At 42.2% G+C, this 12,700-nt stretch overlaps 1 protein-coding gene across 2 annotated transcripts in view; it reads right to left on the reverse strand.

Annotated features, from left to right (window-relative positions):
• The window catches only part of LOC121347878 (fatty acyl-CoA reductase 1-like), a 114,086-nt gene that overhangs the window by 5,169 nt on the left and 96,217 nt on the right, over positions 1 to 12,700 (reverse strand). For both annotated transcript variants that reach the window (XM_041426853.1, XM_041426854.1), the window contains exons 7-11: positions 9,602 to 9,720; positions 8,487 to 8,554; positions 5,262 to 5,433; positions 1,365 to 1,494; positions 400 to 527 (exon numbers count right to left, since the gene is read on the reverse strand). In XM_041426853.1, the coding sequence (XP_041282787.1) occupies positions 400 to 527; positions 1,365 to 1,494; positions 5,262 to 5,433; positions 8,487 to 8,554; positions 9,602 to 9,720 (617 nt within the window). The remainder of the gene's footprint in view (positions 1 to 399; positions 528 to 1,364; positions 1,495 to 5,261; positions 5,434 to 8,486; positions 8,555 to 9,601; positions 9,721 to 12,700) is intronic.

Genomic DNA, 12,700 nt, shown 5'->3' on the forward strand with positions numbered 1-12,700 from the left:
TGCAGTTCTCTAATTCTCATTTTCCCAGTGCTTGACCAAGGGAAAAAAGACAACTAAAGACCTTCATTTTTTTAAGACCCCTTTTAAGATAAACTTTATCACTGCACCACAGTCCACGGTCTGAGGCAGTCAGCAGTCCATTCCTGAGGTCCCTATAAACTTCCTAAAAATGATCCATGAACAATGAATTTGTTTAGGATTCCTTGCTATGGCAAACTATCCCCTTATTCTATGTTTGTAAATACCGACAAACCGCTGTGGTAAGAAATAAGTTATCTCCATTTTAATTAATAATAATAATAATAATAATAATAATAATAATACTTTTGCAATGTAGCTAGACTTATTTTCCCCAAAGTTAACCAGGAGCTCTTCTCTTTGTCCCTGAGTGTGACTTACTTGCGTAGATGCTGCTTTGCTGCTGGAATTCCAGCCATGTCCTCATTTAGCAAGTACTTCTTAGCACCTATGCAGTAGCTCTCAATGTACTCTGACCAGTGCAGCTGGCGAACATCAAAGTTGTATAACTGGGATTTAAAGACAAACAGTGAAAGCTGAACACCAGAGTTCAAAACCAGTTCATTTGAAGCATCAATTATTCATTGATCTCTGTTCCTGACAAGGCCCTCTCTCTGAAATTCTCAAAGCCACTGAGCTTCCAAGCACTGGCAGACTGTGTTTCACAGCAGCTGGTTAATGTCCCACCCAGTTGGGAATCTGGGCAAAGCAAGCAGAAATGTAGTGCTAGCTAGCAGAAAATAAAGGTGTCTATCTTTCAGGTGGCAACTTTTCCACAAATACATATATTTGTACACACACACACACACAAATGCACAGACAATCATGGAAGAAAAATGGCATTCCACACAGGCAAACGTTCAAATGAAAACCTCCAGAGAGTTTTAACGTGCCACTAAAATTATGTGTAAATAAATTAATTGGACATTGAGTCAACAGGTCCCTCTGCATCGGTGTTACTCTCAGCTCTGCAGCTAGATCAGCAGAAGTCCAGGAAATGGATCACTTTGGTGTTTGGCATCAACAAAATCTTGTTGCAGAGCCAACTACCACAGTTAAATTTGCGTGCTCATACTGGACAAATGGTTAGCAAGCCTCAGGCAGCTGTCTCTTGGAGCAAAGAAAGGCTTTGTAGAGAGGAAGAAGTTTTCATAGAATAGGTTGTGTTGTCAGTGACCTGAAAACACTCTCCTGTGATAAATGGAAAGCTCCTGAAATAAATAATTTCAGATTAAAATCAATTCCAATCATCTAGATATCATTTAAATGCTCCACAATACACCAAAAATAATTTCTGCAGATGAAGAGAATCTGAGATTAGCAACTCATATTCAAGACATATTTACCTTTCTGTCCTCTGTGTTAAGGTGACTCATTAACATATTCATATTATCTGAAGACCAGTTCCAGGACTGGGTGGAGAAATACTGCAGGAGTGTCATAGACTTGTGCAGCCGATTGATAATCTTCATCATTCTGAAAGAAAGGGAAAGCATCAGAGGTGAGCAGGGAGTCTGACCTTATGTAGAAGCTGCTGCTTTGTGTTTCCACCAATCCAGGTGAATAAACATTCCAATTCCTCCTGAGCACTGCCCTGCTAGTTGCTAGGCCAAGAACTTGCCCAGCAAGTCCCAACTGCTCCAGCTGAGCTCGAGCCTAGAGCTACCCAGCTTTTATTGTTGGCTCCAACACGGGAGCCAACATCATTGCCACTGATGTCCACCTCACTGTCTGACCTAAGCAAGGGCTGGAAGCTGCACCTACCGCATGTTCCACCGCTGTGGACGGAAGAGCCCATCTGAGCTGGCATGAAGTCTGCATCGCAAAGGTACAGTGCTGCTGTTCCCAAGGTGGGTACTTCTCTTTCTGCCACAGGAATTTTCTTGTGCTCCCAAGCCTGAGTTGTGAACTGAAGCAAGGCTCTGATTTTTGGCATTAGCTCCAGTATTTGGTGACCACATCTGCAGTATGGACACTGAGCTCAGAAGTCATTTGCTCAACTTCAATTTTCAGACACAACCAAAGAATCACAGAGTAGTTTGGGTTGGAAGGGAGCTTAAAGATCATCTTGTTCCAACCCCTGCCATGTGCAGGGACACCTTCCACTATCCCAGGTTGCTCTGAGCCCCATCCAATCTGGCCTTGAAAAGTTCCAGGGATGGGGCAGCCACAGCTTCTCTGGGTAACCTGTGCCAGGGCCTCACCACCCTCACAGGGAAGAATTTCCTCCTATATAATCTAAATGTACTTTTTTTCAGTTTGAAACCATTCCCCCCTATCCTATGATTACACTCCATGTTAAGTGGCTCCTCTTTTTTCCCACTGGTCTGCTTAAAGTACTGAAAAACTGTTACCAGGTCTTCCATGTGCCTTTTCTTCTCCAGCCTCAACAGTCCTGGCTCTCCCAACCTGTCCTCATAGGAGAGGTGGTCCAACCCTCTGACCATCTTTATGGCCCTCCTCTGGACCCCCTCCAACAGCTCCACGTCTCTGCTGTCTTGCTTCAGAGGCATAACTGCTTAAGGGCTTGGGAATGAAGGTTTAGGTCCTCTGATGTGTCTTGGCCTTTTCTTACTGATTTTTTATACAAAAGTGGATGACGGTAATGCTGACTTACGCTGCAGGATTACTTTAGTTGTCCCAGTGATCATGAGTGAAAAAGGCCTCTGGCAGTTGTTTTAAAGTGTGATGTACAGGGCTCGGTCAATTCTGAGAGGACACCATGTCCTCTCAGACTGGGTAAGGGCAAGAGAAAGCATTAAAAGGCTGATTTTTGTGGAAAACAGCTGTTTTCATTGAAAATATTGAGCTGCCCAAGGGGTAACACAGTTGCTGTGACAAATAAAAGGTGGCAGTCTGTGGGAGAATGGTGTGAGGCTGGCCTCTCCCCACGCAGATGTGACTGCCACCGTGATAAGCACTCAGCACAGCACAGCAAGACACAATGAGTCCATCAGTTTAGAGCAGAACTGTGCAGCTCATCCAAAGCAACTGGAAAGAGCACTAAAACCTTAGACAGGCACTCCTTCTTAAAGTGGCTTTCATTTTAGAAGCAAAGCAGACCATCAGATTAAAGGAACCTTCATTCTGAATAATTATGTGCACATCGACTGAATGCAGTTTATCTGAACTGCTTTAAATTTATTTCAGAATAATCCTCCTGTGTAGGGCAAGCACCATGGGGCAAAGCTTTATGAATATTTTAATACATTTTAGGAACTTGGGAAGAAGAAATGCAGATAGATTGGAAAGATCTGAAGCTGCCCGTCAAGCTGACTCCCCGAAATCTTTAAAGTGCTTAGGACTAATGGAAACTGACAGAAAAAAGAAAGGATAAGAGAACCAACTCGTTAGTATGTGGGAAAAAATCTTCCCTGTGAGGGTGCTGAGGCCCTGGCACAGGTTGCCCAGAGCAGCTGTGGCCGCCCCATCCCCAGAAGTGTCCAAGACAAGGTTGGATGGGGCTCGGAGCAACCTGGGATAGTGGAAGGTGTCCCTGCACATGGCAGGGGTAGAACTGGATGATCTTAAAGCTTCCTTCTAACCTAAACCAGTCTGTGATTCTATGATCTGAAGAGGTGTGTGTGAAAACTGCGTTTCATGTCAACTGTCTGAGCTCAGTTGATGTGACCACATTCAAAACATTGACTAGTAATTTTTATGAAGGAAAGGTCTTCTGCAAAATATCAACTGAATAGAAACATGGCAAAGATTTCTTACAGGAAATCTCATTTTCCACTATGGAGGAACTGAGAGGAATAAACTGAGTATTAGCTCTCACTGTGGCCACACTTCAAACATGCATTTTGTCTTCTAGAAAACTTTTTACAGCAATTATTTCTTTATTTGCTCCCATACAGAGCCGTGCATGAGGAGATCCTCAGGTGAGACAGGATTGCCCCAAGGGACTACTAAGGGTATAAAACCACATTATGTTCTAAGTCATGGATAGATGTGCAGCACTCATAGGAAGCCGCTTAGGGCAGTTTTGCTTGATATCTGTAAATTTATGTGAAATCAGCTTACACCTAAAAAGCTTCTTTTTTTATTTATTTATTTATTTTTAATTTCATGTGGTTTACTGCCCTTAGACCATAAAGGTCTGATATTCAGGTATCTGGGAAAAGAAGAAACTATGAGCTGTTACTGTTCTTCCTACCACATTTCAGCAATACCTGGATGAGCTGAAGTAGTGTTAAAAAAAAAAGGAGAACTATATTAAAAAAAGCGAAGACTTGGAAAACTCCCATCTTCATTGGTGAGCCATCTTTGCTGAGGCTGCAAATCTTAAAGTTCAGAAGATCATGCTGAGTTTTGTTTGACATTTAACTACAGTATTTTTTGCAGACAGTGTCCACTGGTTAATAATGCCAATCAGCTTAATGAAAAGAAATGTCAATTGCAATGGCAGTGCCAAGATCTTACTGCTGCCCATTTCAACAAAGACTGGAGATTCCAGCCTTATTTTCAGTTTACCTCTATTTCTAGGGTAATTCTTTTCTCCTGGATAACTGGAAGTCTTTTTACAGACCAATTTGCCTCCAAAGCAGAATGTCAGGGATAAATCAGAGCAGCTGACATCAACACAGCAGTGGCAGCCTGTTCTCACACTGCACAACAAATCCTCCTCTGTGGTGACAGGGAGTAAAGGAGGACAATGTCTGGAGTAACATTACTTACAAGAGGATTCCTTCCACATGGAACATGGATATTGCTGTTCATCCAAGCCATACCACTGCCAATGCTATTAGTTCACAGTAATGGTGAACTGCCCTCCTAAATATAAGTAAAATTTAATCATACTCAGAAATAGTTGCTTCCTAGATTTCAGACCAGTGCTGGAAACAGCTACTTAGGCATTTGATTTATGGGAAAAAAACTGTATTGGCTGGTATGTTCTAAACCTTGCCAGACTCAAGTCCATACGCAAGCTCATGCCACACAGGGGTGATCCCATTGGAAAGCTGAAGTGGTAGAGATCTGGATATAGAGAAGACAGAAGACTACCGGCCCTCCTCTGCCTGGGGAACCTCTGAAGCATGTAAAACCGAGTTCAAAAGATGTGCTGTTCTCCAGGTGGTGGGAAGGGTGCGAACCCTGGGCTGCGCTTAACTACAGCCATGCATTTCCTCAAGAGGAGGAGACGGGAAGAAGCTGAAGGACTCCAGTTCTCATCACTGGTTCAAGCTCAGCTCTCCACAGGAGTGGCAGGCATGCAGGAGGCTGAGGGCACCATTCCTCACCTGGGCTTTCTCCCCGTGAGCCTCATGTACAGGTCGTACAGGATGGCAGGTGCCTTGTGGCTGACTGTGATCCAGTACTGGTTAATCAAGTAGCTGGAGGTCATGTGAGCGTTGGGTGTTCGGAAGGCCTGCTCCAGGGGGTTCCTTTTGAACGTGGACATGACGTACTGCCCTGCAAGGGAACAGGCATTTTTAGCAGGCAATCACTCACTTCCAGCTGGGCTGGAAGCACAGTGCAGCACAGCCCAAGCTGTGCTTCACACCTCCAGCCCACAGCTCTCTGAATTGTGTCACCAGAGCTTGGACCAGGTTCCTTCTGCTATGAAAATTGATGACTCCATCTATTGCCTATTTGAAACCCAATCCTGCTCCACACTTAACACTGGCAGACAAAAACCTCCTTGTCAAAGCACCTAAACATAAAGGAGGAAAAGCAGGCAGCTTTAAGAGCTTCAAGGAGCTGCAGTTCTTCTTCCACCTGCAGCAGATGTAAAAGAAATTGGTAAGTGCTAACATTTCATTAGATCACTGAAACTTTGATCTGCCACCATAAAATAAAAATGACAGGGTGGGAATCTTCCCTTCCCTCTGCATGTTAAGGCACAAAATATGCTGGGTCTGATTCTGAGCTCTGGCAATGGCACAGTGCCACAAAGCGGTATCTAGATGTGCATATCTAGGATATTTGCATATTGCAGAGGCTTAACAGAACTGCATTAATTGAGTGTAAGACTATCATCCTAGGGACTGATAAACAGATGGTGCTCCTACTCCTGAGCACCAGCAAGCTCCAGAAAGAAGAATTTGTGGGCTTTTTTCACTTTCTAAAAAATTGATTTGAGAGTTAACGACATCAGTCTGTGCTCATATTATCATTTAGTCTCTAAGCTTATGTTACAAATAGAAGATCAGGTGAGAATTTGCAAGCCACAAGAAACGTCCAGATCATTCTCAGATGAGCAGATTCCAAACGTAACATTCAGACAGGACTCTCCAGTGTCTGTGCTCAGCTCATTACTGCACTTTAAGTAGTGACTTTTGCTGCACTTCTACTAAGAACCCCAAAGCAGGAATTTGTCACCTCTAGGAGCTACTCCAACGACTTAGTGGGTGGGGGGATCTTTCCCCTCCAACCTCAACAAAAAAATGCAGCAGCAAATCCTACAACTCAAAGGCAGGTTCTGCAGGGGGAGAACTGGACACAGGTCACACCCAGGTTAGTTTATTCTAACAAGAATAAACTGAACTTAGTTTTTGCTACGCTGAGCATAATCTCCAGCCTGTTTTATGGTTTAGTTTTGAGGAGAAACTGCAAAATGTACTTCACAAAGTCAGACTAACCAGATTCACACTGCAGCAAAGCAGAATATGCTTCTTCAGATAAAAATTTAGTTGTTTGACAACATCTTTGTAAAAGTAGGCAAAGTACTCAGAAAGTAAGGAAAAAGAAAAACCCCAAGGCATAGCACTATTTGGAAAATAAATAAATCAGTTAAGGTCCCTTTTAACACTAGGAGTTTTTATCTGTGTCTGAGGAGCTTTAGAATGAACTGCCTTGCAATGGGTGTTCCCTCCCTCCCAGCTCATCACTCAAAGTGTACTCAAAGCATCACCATCTCCACCACTTCAGTTCCCAACCCTAGGTATCCTAAGCCTAATCCAGACTCAATTTCTCTGTTTGATCTTTCTCCCCTTGAAAAATCCCTACTCCCTTGTGTACTCCTACAGCAGGTCCTGGTGTCATCTGGCCTAACCAGGTAGCCCAGGCCCATCCCTCTAAAATGCTCAGTCTCAGGCCAGGTGACTCCCATTCACTTTCCTAGTTTCTCAGCAGCTTCCAGACACCCAGAACCCTCCATCCTGATGACCAGTCACACACCCTGACTCCTTGAACAGAATTATGTGCATTTCCCAAAAAGAAATTAGTAGGAGTCTGAATAAGGATTCAGACTGCATGCCTGCAGTCATAACATTGCAATGCAGTAAATCTTTCCCAAACTCATTTCTTCCGCCATGCAACATCTTTAAAGGCAAAATTTTGCACTTTCATACTCCATCCTAATTCTCTGCAGCATGCTGCTCTCAGAAAAACTGTGGCTACAACATGGTGTAGAAAGAGCTTCACAGTGTCACCCAAGGAGAAAATTTTGCCTTCAGTTCTACCGCACAGCTCAGCTGCTCATAGAAGCTGCTGCTGCTGCACCCAGATGATTTCATGGCTAATTCCATAGTTATAAGCAGAAGAACAGAATAAAATCAATGACAATGCACTAAATACATTGCTGTTTTCATCACTAAATTTCCACTGAAAAAGGGTTAACAAAGGGCAAGCCTCAGAAAGTGGTGCTATGGTGGCTTTTGCTGAAGTAGCAGCCTGTGAAGAGCTTTGCATTCACTCATGTGAAAAAGCTACAGAAGATCTTGACTAACCACAACATTTCACCTCTTAAAAAAAAAAAAAAAAAAAAAAGAAGCCAAGATCTGTATGTCATGTGGTGTCCTCAACACTCAGCCAATTGCTGAAACCTCTTCCCTGCTAGGCCACGTGATTAAATATCATGGTTAAGACATTTATTCTGTAAATGCAATTATGGTCTCATTCTCTGCTGACTTAGTTTGCCATGTAAATAAAGCAAGGGGAAAAGCAGAACAAAGGCTGAGAGATGGCGTAGCCAGCCTCCTGTATTTAAAGCATGAAGATATGAATGCAGCGGTAACAGAAAGTAAACCAGGCCCAGTACATCTGTCCATGAATGTACTAACTGTACACAGTATTTCACAGTACACAGCTGAAACAAATTCTGCTGCTTGACTTCAGCATGAGTTTTTCTCTTCAAGGATGGCAGGATGTGTCTCCCTTTCTTTCACCCCTGCCTTGGAAGTACATCCACTTGAAGAAAAGTCAGCCATTAAAATAATTTGATTTTTTTCCCACAAAATTCATGATCAAAATACAAACTGCTCTTGAAGCCCACGTGTCATCTCAACATTTTCCTCCTGAAGTGCACACCTCTTATTTCTGTTCAGAATTTTCTGACGGACAAGAAAGACCATAATATCACAGAATCCTAGAATGGTTTGGTTTGGAAGTACCCTTTACCTCACAGGACCCTCACCCAAAATGCAGTTTGAATGGCAAACACCAAATGCCACCTAAATTGTGGAAACCAATTCTTCAAAGTGTAAGGAACACTATGGATGCTCTCCATTTAAATGAGACCTTACCCATTTCTCCCCAGAAGAAAGGGTTGATTCCTCCTGTTGTGCAGTTGTACACCAACAGGTTTTTTGGTCTGGAAAACAGAAAGAAGTATTATTTTGAGATGTGAAGAAACTCTGTTTTTTAAGGATGGGATTACAAAAACAATCAATTTCAAGTAAATTCCCAGTTTAATACCTAACAAAGCTTGCATTTTTTAGTGTGGAACTAAACATGGATCACATTTGTTTTATTTCTTCCTTCAACATAAATCAAAAATTAATCAAACAGTTTTCTTGATCTAAGCATACCTTGCCAAGCATGTCAACTGATGAAATCAATACAGCATTTTTCTTACTGTATACCTGAAAACTGCACAGTTTTAATTTGGCAGATTTCTTAATAATGCTTTGAGGGGAAAGCTGGTGAGCTGCTCTTCAAGGTCCTTTTAGGATCCTTATTTAGCTTACTGGATGTAGCTCTACCCTCAGCTCAGAAGGCTTACTCTGTCTTTCAAAGTAAAACACTTCTGCCTTTTATTTGCCTGGGTTTGATTTCTCAGAGTTGCATAAACCTCCAGAATAATTCATGTGGTTTATTCTCTGTAGTCCTACCTAATGATTAAAGGCCAGGCCAAAGGTTCACAGGAAAGGACCTTAAATCCTTAATATCACTTCTACATACTCTTCTCAACAATGCAAAGGGACATTTTTTTAGATCATATAATCTGTAAGCCCATAATATATTTACATTGTGCAGTGTTTCCCAAGGAAAACACACAGAGCTTTTTTGCCAAGAAAACTCCAGAAGACACTTGAGAAGCTACTCAATGAAAAGGAGGCACAAAAATCACTGCTGCAAAACTCTTGGCCTTCAGAAGAGTGACTTCTGAGAGGCAAGAAACAGGTCTCACCCATAGTTGTAGAGATTTCCTAACTCTAAACCCTGCCTTTATTGCATCGCCTACGCTCTCAGTCCTTGCCCACCACAGGGAGAAAACACCAACCAGAAAATCAATCAGCCAGCCTCTTGCACTGATTTTTTAATCAGTTCCTGGTTCCCTTTAAAGTGCTGGTGCAGGGAGCAAATATTCCAGGTGTGTGGCCAAAGAGGAATGCTATAAAGAGGGATGTCCTCCCACCTGTGCACGGCCGTGTACCACCCGGCTGCCAGAGTCAGGTTGATGGCGACGTCGACGGGAATCATGTCTGCTACCGCTTCATTGTTGGCGATGACGGTCCGTAGGATCCCTTTGCCTGCCTGTGGGACAGGGAGACAGGGAAACAGCCACTTCAGGCTGGGCTGAGATTTAACTGGCAGGACTCCAGCAGCATGCACTGGGCACAGGCCAGCACTGTAGCATGTTTTTTCTGTTGCAGATTATTTGGTTTCTGTGACAACAAAGATGGATCTCCCATGGATCCTGCTGTCCTGCATTTCCAGAGGATGCCTGGAAACATGATGATGTCTGTGCTGTGTACCACAAGAAAAGCTGTGACTCTTAATTTAACTTAATATGAAAGAAAACACCCAAGGAGAGAAATGTATCAGAATTTGCTGCTGTGAAGTGCATGCCTGAAAGTTACATTTTCTTAAATGACACAGGCAGACAGTGGTCTGAGTATACCTCAGAGACTACAGTCACTTTGGAAATGACACCTGTGGGACTTTTGAAAAGTTGACTACCTTTCCTTTGGATGTATTCACACTCTCCTCTTTTCCAAAGATGTCTGTTAAGCACAAAGATACAAAGGATGGCCCCTGCCTTGAAGAGCACATCACCCACCAAAACTCAGTAAAAGGAATCACTGCAAATACAAAGCACTGACAACCAAAAAGAAGAAATAGGCAAGAACAAACAAATTTTCACCTTGCTTCAGTAGGAAATGCATTTTTCAGGGGATCAGGCTACCCAAAATATGTACATTTAGCCTGAATGCTTATCAGGGGGTTTCCATGATGACCAATTAGGCTTTGGAGGTTCCACAGGAGAGGTATGGCAACAGCATGGCAGACCGGATCAGAGAGGACAAGGCAAAATACAGAAAGGTGGGGGTGAAATGGGGTGAAGGAACTTTACTTGGTGCGTCACAGATGAGGGCTCAACAGAGCACATAACAGAAGAAACCCAACATGTCAGAGTCATGGTTGCAATCACGTTCTTTCTTGTGTGGGAAACAATGCAGTGAAGCTGAGGAACAAGAGAAAAAGCTGATAGGATAAAAGTGCTGGCGAAGGAAGGAAGGATAAAAGCTCTTGTAATTTAGATCTGTGCAAAAGCAGAGGGAAGGACTAAATGAACGAGCAAAAGAACATTTGCTACAGATCCATCCATATTTAAAAGATAGGGCAAAGGAAATGTTATAGCTTTTCTTAAATTATTTTCATACCATCTGAAACTCGAATTTCATTATAAAACAGATTAAATTTTTCTACAGCAGCTAAACAGGAAGTGTCTAGTTGTGGAAAACCCCTTGCCTGAAGTCTGAGGAGAAAACAAAAGTCATTAAAAAAGCATTTAAGACTTGCTATTAACTTGCAAAGCACATACCACTATCTAGTGGTCATTGGTGATTTTAAGGGACACTGTATCCCCTCTTGGAAAGGTGTTTATCTTTTGGGGTCTTTTTGGTGGCTGTTCTCCTCCTCCTTTCCCCGTCTGCAATCAATGTGTTGATTGCATTGCACAGCTTCCAAGTAATGGAATAATGCCTCTGACTGATTTAATTTTCAGAAACTAGGACTTCTGAGCAGTCCCATCTCATCCTTGGTGCATCAGCCAGAGGGATCACAGACTCTGACACAAACAATGCAAGATTCCCTACATGGCTCACTCCATCGTCCTCAAACCTGTGTCATGCATTGAACTCTGCTGCCCTAAACTGAACTATGATTAGGCTCAGACACTAAAGCTTCAACTTGCAACATCACTGTGATTTTGTGTTCTTACTAATGGGTTTTTTCAAGGAGGAAAAAAAGGCAGAAAGAAACAAAGGAGGCAACCAAGCTCAGCTCTGAAGTTTCCACTTCTATGAACATATGTTCACTTGGGACTACTGTGTGATTAACTATCACATTTTCACACTAAAAACCTTTCTGAGGTCTTCCAAATGACGATGTTTGATGGATTTGCTGCAAAATGTATTCAGAGCAGCATGTGATGGTCATACACACATGAATGGTTTCGAGATTTCCTATGTTTTGCATGTAACAAAGGCCCGAGGTTTAAGTTTTTTAGGTTACTTTTTACATAAAAAATGGTTCAGTGATACTTCCATCAGGTATGGCTTAGTTTCTATTTATAGATACTGACATTCTTCTCTTTAGTTAAATAGAAGCTACTGCCAAGTGAAGCCTCCAAAATAATTTCCTGTCCAGAGTCTGATGTTTCTGGACAGCCTCTCAGCTGAGGTGCTTTGGGGCCAGTCACTGTCCACATCACAAATTAAACCAGTTGTACCCTACAGCTTCACTACCTTGCAAGGAGTAAGATCTTTGCATGTAATAGGGAACAATAAGACAAAATGCCTTAATTACACTCCAGTGGAAATGTAATTAATTTCATTTTATTCCTCAATCAACAAACACAGCTCCCCACAGCAGCTGGAGCAACTGTAGGCGAAAGAAACATAATTAGATTATCAAGAACAACTTGGGCTCCCATATTTCATGAATATTGAAAAGAAATGTGTCTATTTATGGAATGAAATGATCAGACTCACACTGAAACTGAGGAAGAAGTCTTTGCAAGATTTGGAGTCCAGATTCTGCCCAAATGACATCAAAGATCATCTAAACCAAATCTGAATCTGAGGGATGTTCTCCCTATAGGAGAGCTTGGTTAGAAGTTGAAAGTGAGTATTTTGGTATGGAGAGACACTTCAAATGAACAAAACCAAATCACCAAAACCACTTCCCTTTTGCTTTTTTCAACACTTAATTAAAGCAAATAAAGCTACTCATCTAATAATCACAGTTTAAAATACATTTGGCCAGGAGAGCTAGTTGTACTGACACAACTTTCAGGTAATCAGACTGATGCATCACTCAGATGTGTTTAAGAGTTCATTTTCAAACAACTCCCCACATTCAAGAACATTAATACATGTACTTATTAATTCCCCCCCTTCAGAAGAAAAAAGTCTCTTGGGTCCCTAACAGTAAACACTTTTCCCTTTTGGAAAACATTCCAAACAAGTTTGTCTCTACACCCTGCATCCTTGTCATTGTTTTTTGTCTT

The sequence above is a fragment of the Onychostruthus taczanowskii genome, unplaced genomic scaffold (genome assembly GCF_017590055.1).
Source record: "Onychostruthus taczanowskii isolate IOZ18803 unplaced genomic scaffold, ASM1759005v1 scaffold95, whole genome shotgun sequence".
NCBI lineage: Eukaryota > Metazoa > Chordata > Aves > Passeriformes > Passeridae > Onychostruthus > Onychostruthus taczanowskii.